The 12,500-nt window shown below is 35.7% G+C and overlaps 1 protein-coding gene across 5 annotated transcripts in view; it reads left to right on the top strand.

Annotated features, from left to right (window-relative positions):
• The first annotated feature begins 3,390 nt into the window (after window positions 1–3,390).
• Window positions 3,391–12,500, top strand: part of LOC135223697 (RNA-binding protein squid-like) — a 10,734-nt gene continuing 1,624 nt past the window's right edge. For all 5 annotated transcript variants that reach the window (XM_064262416.1, XM_064262417.1, XM_064262414.1 and 2 more), the window contains exons 1-4: window positions 3,391–3,640; window positions 5,540–5,580; window positions 8,265–8,392; window positions 8,535–9,009. In XM_064262416.1, the coding sequence (XP_064118486.1) occupies window positions 3,480–3,640; window positions 5,540–5,580; window positions 8,265–8,392; window positions 8,535–9,009 (805 nt within the window). In that variant the 5' untranslated portion in view covers window positions 3,391–3,479. The remainder of the gene's footprint in view (window positions 3,641–5,539; window positions 5,581–8,264; window positions 8,393–8,534; window positions 9,010–12,500) is intronic.

The raw sequence follows: 12,500 nt of genomic DNA, 5'->3' as shown, positions 1-12,500 counted from the left end.
GAATTCCTTATTAATCTTAATAATTTAGTCCCTTCTATAACATTTACAGTAGAGCAAGAAAGAAATTGTAATTTGAATTTTCTTGATGTAACTGTCTATAGAAATTATAGAAATTTCACCTTTTCAGTCTTTCGAAAATCAACTAACATTGCCTCTTTTGTTCATTACTACGCCAATCACCATCAAAATGTTAAATTCTCTGTTTTTTCTGGAATGTGTCTGAGGATTTTACGTGACTGTAGCCCACAGTTTATTGACGCTGAGATTAAAATTATTTATGATACTACCTTGAAACTAAAATACCCAAGGACCTTTGTAGATGTGACATAGAAAAGAGCTAGAAAAGAATTTTATTTAACTAACGACAAACTTGAATTTATAATACCATATGATGAAAAGTTTTTAGAAATTCCTCGAATTTTAGAGCTTTTTAACATAAATGTTGTTTTCAGTTACAATAATGCCAAGAGTTTAGTAATAAAAAATTCTCCTAAAGATCTTCCCGGCTGCATATATAAAATTCCTTGCAAAAAGTGTGATAAAGTATATTAAGGACAAACCAGTAAATCTCTTTCACAACGACTCAAACAACACCAATATTCTCTGAGAACTGGACAAATATCGAATGCATTATTCGTACATATGAGAGATTTAGATCATCCTATTAACTGGAGTCAAGCAAGAACCTTAATCCCATGTAATGACACAGTTAAAAGGAATATCACTGAATCTTGTTTCATCAAGTCAAATAATGGAAATGTTCTAAATTTAAGTGTTGGTTTATTTAAACTCGATGCCTCCATAATGAAAAAGTTGTAGATAAATATAAGCAACTAAATTAATATATTCAGTTTTTACATGTTTTGGACTATATAAATAGGTTGTAATTTGTTAGGGTAAATTCTATGTTTAAGTTTGTGACCGTATGAAATCCGATAATCCTGGATTATCTCTTGGATTTTTACCCTTTTGACAATTAAATATCTGGTATTCTTGATCTTTTTTTTTTTACCTGATAACTTTCTTTCCAACTGTATTTTATTCGTTCCTTGACAATATTTTATTAAAGACGAAAGCGCTTTGATTTCTGCCTATCATTTTCCTGTGGTATTCGCTTATTTAATGGAGTCACGTGCATCTAATGTGATTTTTAAGTGTGTGTATATATATATATATATATATATATAATATATATATAGATATATCTATATATATATATATATATATATGTGTGTGTTGTGTGTGTGTGGTGTGGTGTGTGGTGTGTGTGTGTATGTGTGTGTCGTGTGCTGTGGTGTGTGTGAGATTTGTTTTATATTATACAGTGAAAGAAAACTTGATTTAAAAGATATGCATGTATACAGCATTTAAAGCCAAATTCCCATTTCTGCAAGATGTCTTCAACTGTACAACTTGAAATTCGTTCTTAATTATATATGTCAGACGGAACTTAATCAATATTAGAATTTCATGAGCATACGTAATTTATAACTCTAAATCTAAACTTAAATGGTATATATTAAATTATACACACCAGGAAAACCAATAACGTTATGAATCTTGCAGACAGCGAGATCCTGAAATAGAATGAGTAGATGCAAAAGATAAACATAAATGAAAGCAATATAAATGATAAATATTTTGTGAGACTGGTTAAGAGTAGTTACCTGCTTTAAAGAATTTCCTTCTGGTGCTCAAGAGTAGGAACCTCTGCAGAGGGCGGAAATGTTAAATTTAGACCTGTATGGGGCTTACGATGACGGAATCGCCACTATTAGATTATGCGTATTATGGATTTAACAAAAAGTCGATATCCCTACTCTTATAGTTCAGTTACACGGTGGCATTTTGACTATATATAGTACATGCACGACCTTCGATATATGTATATACACACACACACACACACACACACATATATATATATATATATATATATATATATATATATATATATATATATATATATATATACTTTTTTCTTTTGGAGCGGGGGCGGGGGCCGGGTGTGTTGGGGACAGCAGAGACATGAGAACTGATTCTTGATTCTTGGGGATTTGGCTGTTATACAGTAGCAGCACTACCTAGAAGTGTGGCCATGCCGCTTATGTAGTACCCCACTTCATTGATTTGTTCCTTGGTGCCATCCGCTTATCTTCTGCGTCAATTCTTTATAACACTATCAGTCTTGGTCGTTCAGTTTACGTTCCTCTGTATGCCATTTTTAAAAATTATACCGTGCAAAGTTACCAGGCTAATTAATTAATGATCTTGCTGTTCAAGTCCATGCCAAGTATAATCATCATATAATAATAGCAAGAATATTGAACGGCAAACATTTTATATAATGTCGGTCGATGTGCTTCCAAGCTGATCGTTTTTCGATAACTGTTCCCTTCAGACTACTATTTAAAGTTTGACTGAGGCTTCTGTCATTGAAAGATAAACCTCTGCTGCATGTCATTTTTACATTAAACAGGTTACCGTGACTCACAATCACACATGGTAGGTCACTGACATTCAAAGGTAGGTACGTCAGTTGAGCTACTGCGTCTTGCCTTTTTATGAATTTCCTTGCGTGGTTGCAATCACGTCAAAGGCGTATTATGGATCTGCAATGAAATTAATCTGAGCTTTAAATGACAAAAAAATTTTTTTTAGGTAAAGCCGATCACGAGAACATTACCGTCCCAGAACTAGTTACGTAACTGGGCGGTTTATTTCGCTGTCAGGAGCAAAAATAATTTTGTTATATAACTGGCGGTACGATTGTCTTAAAAATGAGCTTCTGTTACTTGTTCAAAAGGTTGAATTATAAATGTAATATTCTGGAGGAAAAAAGACCAACGAGAGGTTCATAATCACGTACGTTCCATTAATTAATGGGATTGCAGAGAGCCTCATGTTGAGCTGAGTGAAACGGAAACGTCCCTCCCCCCCCCATGAATCACAGCACGTAACGCGCAGTAATTATTTAATGATTGCCACTTCACAGACTTCGAAATTATGTTATATTGCAATGCAGGTACAACTGAATTACCATTATAGCTTTCCCTGCGCTATTGTTAAGTACTGTTAAAACAAGATGGAAAAGTCAGTATCCCTGCAAATACAACTACCTCTTGAAAAATGACGTAATATGTGAAAAAAGGTGAGTGTGACAGTGTAACATTGTCTGAGTACATTTACAATAATTTTTTCCGCGTAGTACTTTCAAGAAATCGATAAATTCCTGGACATCAACAAATTCCATAAGAAACAGCGTCCCGATAAGCGCATGCGCAGAAGATTTAGGCTCGCTAAATAGCCGAAGACTATAATAATTTGTATTGTGTCGCATGCCTTGTGATGAAAAACGAGTCTACGGAAGGAGATCGCTTGCCACGGGGCCGCTATTCCTACTCTTAGCTGCTGAGACTTCATACGTGACGGACGCATACAGTTAGTATTAAGTTTCATTTATTAAAAACAAAAACAAAATGGCTGACCAGTCTATGGAGCAACAAGATTTTACCGAGGATTGCACTGGTGGTGATTTCCAGAATAATGCAATGGAAAATGGAGATAACGGCTCCATGCCGACAGACGACTCCGCTAAGGACAGTGGGTCGGCCGATGCCCCTGGCAGAGACGATGACAGGTAAGCAAATGTCAGAGCCTTATTGCTTCTACCAGTTGGATATTTACCATTATTATCAGTGATATTTATAGACTAAAGGTACAAGTTGTGTAAAGCGTCAAAATAAATTTGATTATCCGGGTCAGTCTGGCTTGGCCCGACCGCAAAAGGCATCCCCCGACGCTTGTTTGTATCGTAGATTATCGACGTCATCCGACGGTATTGTGCATCATAGACATCATCATTTGATTTAGGATAATATCTTTACGATTTGGAAAGATGTTGATGTTGTTAGCTATCGTAAATGTAAGGTTTATTTCCACATCTGTACCGGCGCATGACTTCCGCTCATTTGTGTTCTCTATAGTCAAAGATGGCGCCGCGCTGGTCGCCAGCCCACCGCAGGCTGTGTGGCCGCTACCGGCGCCGCCGCCGCCGCCGCCGTCCCGTATTTTAATGGCGGTTGTTGGAATACATTTTTTTTTTTAGTTTTTAATCTCAATGCTCAAGTTTTTCAAACACCCTGGCTACCCGTTTCATAATTTTGTTTCTTATTGGTTGTTGTTCAAACTTGGTTTACCAGAGGGCCATTGCTAAGCCAAGGGGGTTTACAGACTAAAGCATCATGAAAAGTTGAATATTTATTTGGACGGAATGTTGTCGAACGTCACATCTTGCCCTACACTTATTTATTTCTGAAGCAGCAGTAAGTATTTCGGCTGAGAGCCTAGCTGTCCTGTCTTGACCAGTTCCTGTCCCCGTGCCTGCCGGGTTCAGACGAAGTTCCAAATTGTGCTAGGCCACCTTCTTTGTTCCTGTAAAAGTATTTTGTAAGTAATAAAAGCAGCATATGTATTTTGCCTACTGTATGTAACTAATAAGAATTGCCCTTTCTTAAAGACAGCCACCATCTTGCTGTTGCCTACGAATTAAAATGCGTAGGGCTAATGTGGTGTTTGGGACCATTTTGTTACTGTCTTTAATGTTAAGAATCTTGATTTCCAGGTCACTTGTCTCTTAAGTCATGTGGTTTTTATCTCCTGCACATTGATTCATGTTTTAGTTGTTGGTTTACGATAATTTGCTTTCTGATAATCACACGCAGTGGTTGGGATGGCTGGTACAGCGTTTTTATTTTGTGCGTGTGGGATGCCTTATTGTGGGTTATGTAATTATATTTGGTTCAAGAGCAATTTTTTAGAAACTTGTGGATCTTCAGTTTAAAGTAAAGGAAAAGCTGTTCAGATTGAGAGAAAATAACCCAGCTCATTGTAAGCCAAGTTGCTGCATGATGTAAGAGATGCTTCTTGTGATGCCCTTCATGGGGCCGATAATGTAGCAGTTTATGAGAAAAACTGTTTTAAGTAATGATGTAAAGGTAAAGTAAAGAACTGCCGCAGGTTGCATAGAGAGAAGTTTGATTATTGGCGAGATTGCTTCTGCCACTAACTGCGCCTCTTACTTCTCCTCCCAGGTGGCAGCTACTTCGGGAAGAATGTTGCCCCCTTGTAGCGCACCGCATCCACACCAGGGTATTTATCAGTGTTGTCTTAGTGGTTTATTTTCCAAGGTCATCTACTAGCCTACTACTACTTGACTGGTTCTAGCTGTTATCGTAATGGTTCCGAGACTTAGAATACTGCCTAAACATTCCAACCATTCTATGCAGTATATATTTTTCCTTCTGTTTTGCCCAGACCATTTTCAGAATAAAATAAATAGCCTAGCAGAAAATGGAAGTTGCTTTAACCAACTTGATTGACGTGCCGAAGTGGGTTAGATTTGTGCAGTTAACTCCCTCTGCCATTCTTAGTCGCAGAGTCAACTTAAGGTACAGTACTTGTAAAAATTAAGGATTTATAAGCAACTAAAGATATTGTCTGATTTTCTCAGAGGATCTAATGCAGTTCTCTATTTCAGGAAACTGTTTGTTGGTGGCCTTAGTTGGGAAACAAATGAAGGTAAGTTGATAGATACTACATTTCTAATATTAGGAAGACTAGCTATAGATTATCATGATAGCTAGAATTAATTTTCAAAAGTTATTCCATAACTTATAGGTTACTTTTCTGTTGTATTGCCAAGCTTTGCACTGAATTAAAAAGATTTTCGCTGTTAAGTTAGTCCCTTATTCCTGCACTAAATATAGAAAACCTTATTGGTGTCAGAAATGTACTTGTGACAGCACAGTTTCGGCATCTTTAGATGCATCATGAAAGTTTACATGTGATTGCCAAAATTTTACCCCCTCCCCACCTCCATAGTTATATGGTATTAGGTATGTTAAATTTTCAAATAGTACAGAAAGCCCCATTACATAAGATTGATTGTATACACATTCTGGTTAGCAAATTTAAAGAATTCATAATTTCATGTTTATAAGCATACTTAGTGCAAGAGCTCTAAACCTGTATTAGTGGAGGGGTATATTGAGCTAGAAATTGTGTTAGAAACAGGATATGCTTGCAGAAGGTTTGGTCAAAACTGAATATGCTTGTATGATTGTTTTACTAGGCATGATCCTAAACTTGCATTACTGGACTTGACCTTTGGCATGGTTAGATCCAGTATGTATCCAAGTATAGGATATTCTGTCATACTTATAATCTCAAAAGAATATTGCATTATTGATGGTTGAAGTATTTTCAATAGTTATATACTAGGGCATGTAAAGCTTATTGAAAAAACTTAGTTTTAACTGCAGTAAATTTTTGTATCAAAGTGTGTTTTTGTTTGCTTGTTAAAAAAATTCTTTAGACATTTTCTACAATCCCACCAAATACACCCACAGGTGTAAAGTTATAGATTGTAGTAATTGGTAGTTGAAGGTATAATTCAAATGTTACTGGCTCATTCCACCTTTAGTGTAATCACATATCAATGAAATGAATCTACATTTTAGAAGCACTAATGATATTTTTGAGATGTAATGTTCAGCTGAAGTGGTAACAAGTTGATAATTTGATTGCCATGGTGTCCTGTGAATCGCTGGGATTCCAATTTTACCTATAGTGATCATTATATTTTAGGACCAGCTAAACAGAGCTGTGTACCATTTTTCAAGTCACTCACACTCACTCATTAACCCTACCCCCCATGACTATCACAAAAAAATTTCTTATAATAGGTGATTTTGTCAGTGAATAGTTAAGTTGACATATTGCATGGATAGAAATGAATTTGCTATTAAAGTCCAAACAGCTTAAATGTTATTGGGTTTTCACATATCTTAAATGACTCAGAATACAGAAGTAATGTCTTGCATGAATGAACTTGTGTATGCAGATAGAACCTCTAAACCCAATTTTTTTTTTTACCAGTGGCGGGCATTGTGGGTTAGTGCACATAACAAAATTGAAACGGCTAGTATAAAGTATGGGGGGGGGGGGATCTTTCTAATTAACTACAAACATTTTTGGGATAATGCAGTAATTTAAATGCTGTAAGATCATTATAGCTCTGCAAGAAACCTTTTTAGAGCCACTTAAATTGAATCTGGTATTGTTAATTGATAATGTGCCAAAGTGGTTTGATGGCTTAAATTTTATCTGGTATGGTTTATTGGTAGGTAATGTGCTAGAGTTGTTTGATGGCTTAGATGAAATAACCACATAGGTTTTAATACTTTACAACATTGTAGATGTTTATCCTATGAAAAGTACAATAAAAAATTTATCAAGTTAAGTGGGAAGATGCAAGTGCATAGTTGATGATGCTGCTTTGTTTTGTATCAGAAGTCAGGGTGCAAAGATTGAAGGCAAAATTGGTGGGATCACCAGCTGAGTGACATGTTTTGGTTTAAAAGGCAGGTTACATTATTTCTGTAATGAATGCTAGTGGGGAACTGGATTTTGATTATCTTTTATTCACAGTTCAGTAGGTTTAAGTTCAGGCCATGTTATTAGTGGTTAACTTGGTATTTCTACAGAAGCAGTCCGCACGGACTGCAAAAAACATAACCGCGGATGCGACATCCACTAGGGATTGGGGCGTTCAATGTATTTCGCCGTGTTTAATACTGGACCCTTGGTGTTAATTACAGTCGTCCGAATAAATATTACTTAAAATTCTTGTTCAGTAGGTGAAACTGCATAGAAAACCGCAACTGCCATAGTCTAGGCCGCCGCGGACAAGTACCCTAGATCTACTGTTAACTTCATTCTTGCAAGAAGCCTTGGCTTCCAAAAATTTCCCTCATTTTCATTGCATTAAGGTACAAAGGCAAAAAAATGACGGCATGTTTTGATTGGACCAGTCAGTTCAACAATGACAATCCATGCATTTCGTGGAATATATTTTCAAATTTTTACGAACTTCAAATGTATTTTGTGCAAGACGTGTTTTGTTGGGGAGGGGGGAGGTTTGTTTAAAGCTATGCAGTGTCGCTACCCGAGTGCATCTTTAGTCTGCTTCACAGCAGTAATGATATAATTATTGCATATAATGTAGGAATTTAGTGCGGCTTTTTTTTAATAACTCCTAATTTCTTTCACAATTTATCCACTCAAATTGCTAATTTCAGATAAGTACCCCTCACTATTTACAATCGCATCTAAAGCAGTGTTCAAGTATAAACATTGAAGGCAGTGTTTTATTTTATCTTTTTATTATTTAATTACAAAGCTTAATTGGTCTTACTTCACAGCAAAGTTGAGAGAACACTTCAGCAGATATGGTGAAATTGACAGCATTAATGTCAAGACTGATCCTAACACTGGAAGATCTAGGGGATTCGCTTTCATTGTGTTCAGTACACCAGAAGCTATAGACAAGGTATGTTTAATTAGCTGTATTGATTTTTTTTTTTTTTTTTTTTTCTTACAGTATGAAAATAAGTAAAATTTCTCATTTTTAATCTTTTGACATGCAAAAAAATAAAATAATTAGGCATGTTGTAATGCAGATATACTTATAGGTCATCAATGCTGGAGATCATGTTATCAATGGCAAGAAGGTGGATCCAAAGAAAGCCAAGGCACGACATGGGAAGATCTTCGTTGGTGGCCTTAAACCAGAACTGTCTGACGATGATATTAAGAACTATTTTGGAAAATATGGCACCATTATTGAAGTGGAGATGCCTTTTGATAAACAAAAGAATCAGCGCAAGGGATTCTGCTTCATTACTTTTGAGCAAGAAGCTGTAGTCACAGAACTGTTAAAAACTCCCAAGCAGAGCATAAATGGAGTTGAAGTAGATGTCAAGAAGGCCACCCCCAAGCCTGATGCCATGGGGATGATGCGTGGAGGCATGAGAGGTGGTATACGCGGAACCCGAGGAGCTCCAGGTGGGATGAGAGGAGGAAGAGGCCGAGGCTGGGGAAACCAGGGTGGATATGGAGGATACGGAGGATATGGTCAAAGCTATGGCAGTGGCTATGGATCCTATGGTAAGTGGAGGGAATAATTATCTATTTTTGTAATGAGTTATAAAATCAGAAAGCAATTTCATTAAAGTTTATTTAATGGTGGTGTAGTAGTTTTATCTGTAAGGGATGTAGTGTACTAGTTGTATACTTTTCAGTTTTAAAGTATCAAGAGTCATTGGAATTGAAGTGAAAGGGAATCTGATCTGGATTAAAGTATATAAGTTGAGGTGTTTTAGGGTTGAACAACACACTTCCAACAATTAAGTAGGTTTTTTTTTTAATATATAACAGCCTTTACCTGAACCTCATAAAGGATGGTTTATAATTAGATGTGACAATGCCTCTACACAAACCTGTGGTTGAACATTTCTTTTAATATTTCGTTATATATTTAAGAGTAGGCTTCTGTATGTTCATTTTCTAGTCAAGTGCACATTCCTTAGTAATGTTTTGCTGGTATCTCAATTGCTGATGCCTTAGATGCATAAATTCCATAAGCTGAGGTTAGTGAATTCATAGGTTTAAATTGCAAACCTTATTGGCCCTTGGGGAAATATGTTCAGGCCTTGGGTAACTCGGGTGATTTGAATTAACCCAGGTTAGTTTAGGACACTAGTTATTTCCATGTTACTGGGAGAGTGTCTGTTCATTGAAACCACCAGCCTTTTTGCAAAGCAGCGTATTATAGGATTTAAGGAGTAATTGTGTTCAGGAATCCATTGATAGTTTGAATGATAAAACAACTAGTTAGGTCTGTCATAAAACCATTCCATAAATAGGAGCAGTTGGCAGTCTCTGAACTGTAGGAGTCCTATATGGTAGTGGTGCTGGTGTGATATGTTTAATTAGGTGACCAAATTTGGCAAGGTTAAAGTTTTTAACAGTAAAGGGGAGACAAAGCAACAAAGTCAGGGAATGCAGTGCAATTGGGGGTAATTTATATTGCGAAAGATCTAGTTATATTGCAAAGGACCTATTGTTTGCTGTGAATTGCACTCTGGTTGGTAATTTGATACTACCTTGCATTTGATTTGCTCATACTAGTGTGACCTTGGGTATATGAAAAACTCGCTAGAATTTTATTCAGATTTTCATTCTGCTCAAAGTTTGGAATTGATCCCCAGGAATGGTTTTTCAGAACCAGTTTTCAGTTTACCAAGTTACTACGTTTTACTGTAATGCATTAAAATTCAAATACTTTTAAGAACAAATTATTTGCCAGTCTTTGTGAGAATTGAGTCTTAGTCTTGATAATTAGTAACTACTTATTTGTAGTTTGTTATTCATTTGGTATTTTCTTCTCAGCCTGTTTAGTAGCACGTAATTTTAAACTCTTTAAAATCCTTGGAAGCCATTTGTTTTTATAGTATCGAATGGTATTGGAATATTGGTCATCATAAATTAATTGAAATTTCTAAAATATTTTGCATGACACGGTGGTTCCTGAGCATAACCACGAAATATTCTTTGCCGGTATCCTAAGACATTTCTAAATAATAGTACACCTAATGATAAGTTAGTTCATTACTTTATCAAATCAATATTAGTTACTAAAGCAAGGGGATGGGCAACCTTCAGGAAGGAAGGATGAATTATTTTTCTTGGTTTTCTAGTGTAGTTATATTGAGATACCAAGTTAAAATTTAACCTAATTGTATGGGTTTATATGTAAAGTGATATTTGCAGTGTTGAATGTTTGTGGAGAAGTTATTTGAAGGTTAAATGCCATATACTGGTTGTAAACAAAATGTTTTCCAAGATTTTAAAGAGGACTCATGGATTTTAGTCATTTTTATGCAAACTTTTCTAAGATTTTGAGTTAACTATTAAATTTACTCATTTCTGAAGTTCCTGCTTGAAGGATTTCATAGATTACTAATTTCCAGAGGTTCTGGTAAAAAAAAGTTTAAAAGTTGTCATAATTGTAGGGGAGCTTCATGTTTTGAGAAATTTATTGGTTAATGTTCTGTTGTTGCTGAGAACTTTCACCTCCAAATATAAGGTCAAGTGGAAGAAGACAGTTGAATAACTTTAAAGTACTATCTTAAGTAGCCAATTTTGAATTGTCAGGATTCATTGTTGCTTAAGTCCATGTTGACATGGTGAAATCATTGTTTAAAGATTTTCCTTATCAGTTAGCTAGTCCTTTTGTTCAGAGCTACTCATTACCCCTTGAACTGGGTAAGCTGGCTCTTGTGCACTGTAGATGATTTATCCCTAAATTTCACATAGTACAAAAATATTACTCTGTAAAAGTTCAAAAATATTACTCAGTAAATATGAGTACAGGTTATTACAAAAGTACTACTCAGGAAATATGAATACAGAGTAGTACAAAAATGTTACTCTGTAAATGTGAATACAGATCAGTACGAAAATATTAAGTAATGAATATGAATACAGATTTAAAGTGTATCTCCTCTACCAAATGGTGAGCCACGTTTCTATTTTTGGGGGTGGAAGGTCTTAGTAAAGTTGGCTGGCTGGTCATAAATTTGGCCAAGTATATATTTTTTTTCCTCTCCAATGGAGTGGATTTAGTATGGAAAGGATGATTCAGTCTCCCTCCAGTTTTGCTGGAGTTTTGGTGTAGTTGGTAGGGCCAGGGTTCCTCTCATGTTGTACGTAAAGGTCCCATGGAATCTGGTTATGTAGATCAACCAGGCATCAAAGTTAAGTACTTTATTCTGTGTTTTGTTGAACTGTACTGTTGATCGTAGTTTTTGAAGCATATGCCTAAATGATTTACTGTATTGGCCAACATATCCACCAGTATAACTCGGTTCCTATTTATCAAGGTAGTTAATGAGCTTTTGAGTATTGTCTCTGGGAAGATATTAATAATCCAATTTTGCATTGCATATAGAGTATAATAATTTTTGTGGTACATCCTTGTAGCAAGTGAATATGCTAGGATATAGGTGTTTTGTAGGTTAGCTTGTTTATGTATGTAGGTATCAAGTGTCAAGGTAAACTTATTGAAGGGTTAACCAACTAAACATATTCAAATAAAAGATTAGGGTACAGGTTAGGACTTGAATTATTACAGTACAATTGTACACATGTATGATAGTTGATAGTCAAGAAATTTAAGTAATTGTGAAGGTTGTTACTTTTGTCTCGTAGATTCAGAATGTTTGCAGGTAACATTTATAGGTACTTGCAAAGTTTTTATATATCCAGAAGCATTAGTGAAGGGGGCTGGCTGCCAATTAAGTTCATGCGTCTTTCCTTTGACATTTGTAGGTGAAAGACCCAGTAATATATGTATAGGGGTTTTCATTCACTACCTTCAACTTATCTCTAAGGCTTTTGTGGTGCATTTTAAAATAACACACTAAAAATATTCAGGTGACAAGTATCTATAGTTGTCCTTCAAATTACATCTCTCCTGTCTATTAATAGAGTAATTTCGAAAACCACCCTTGCCATTGAATATACACATTTAAAATTGTCCGTTCTCGGTGCATTTTGACTGTTTTATAACTCCACTTTCACATAAAAACTTGAAC

The sequence above is a fragment of the Macrobrachium nipponense genome, chromosome 10 (assembly GCF_015104395.2).
Source record: "Macrobrachium nipponense isolate FS-2020 chromosome 10, ASM1510439v2, whole genome shotgun sequence".
Lineage (NCBI taxonomy): Eukaryota > Metazoa > Arthropoda > Malacostraca > Decapoda > Palaemonidae > Macrobrachium > Macrobrachium nipponense.
This window is presented reverse-complemented; position numbering and strand designations above follow the sequence as displayed.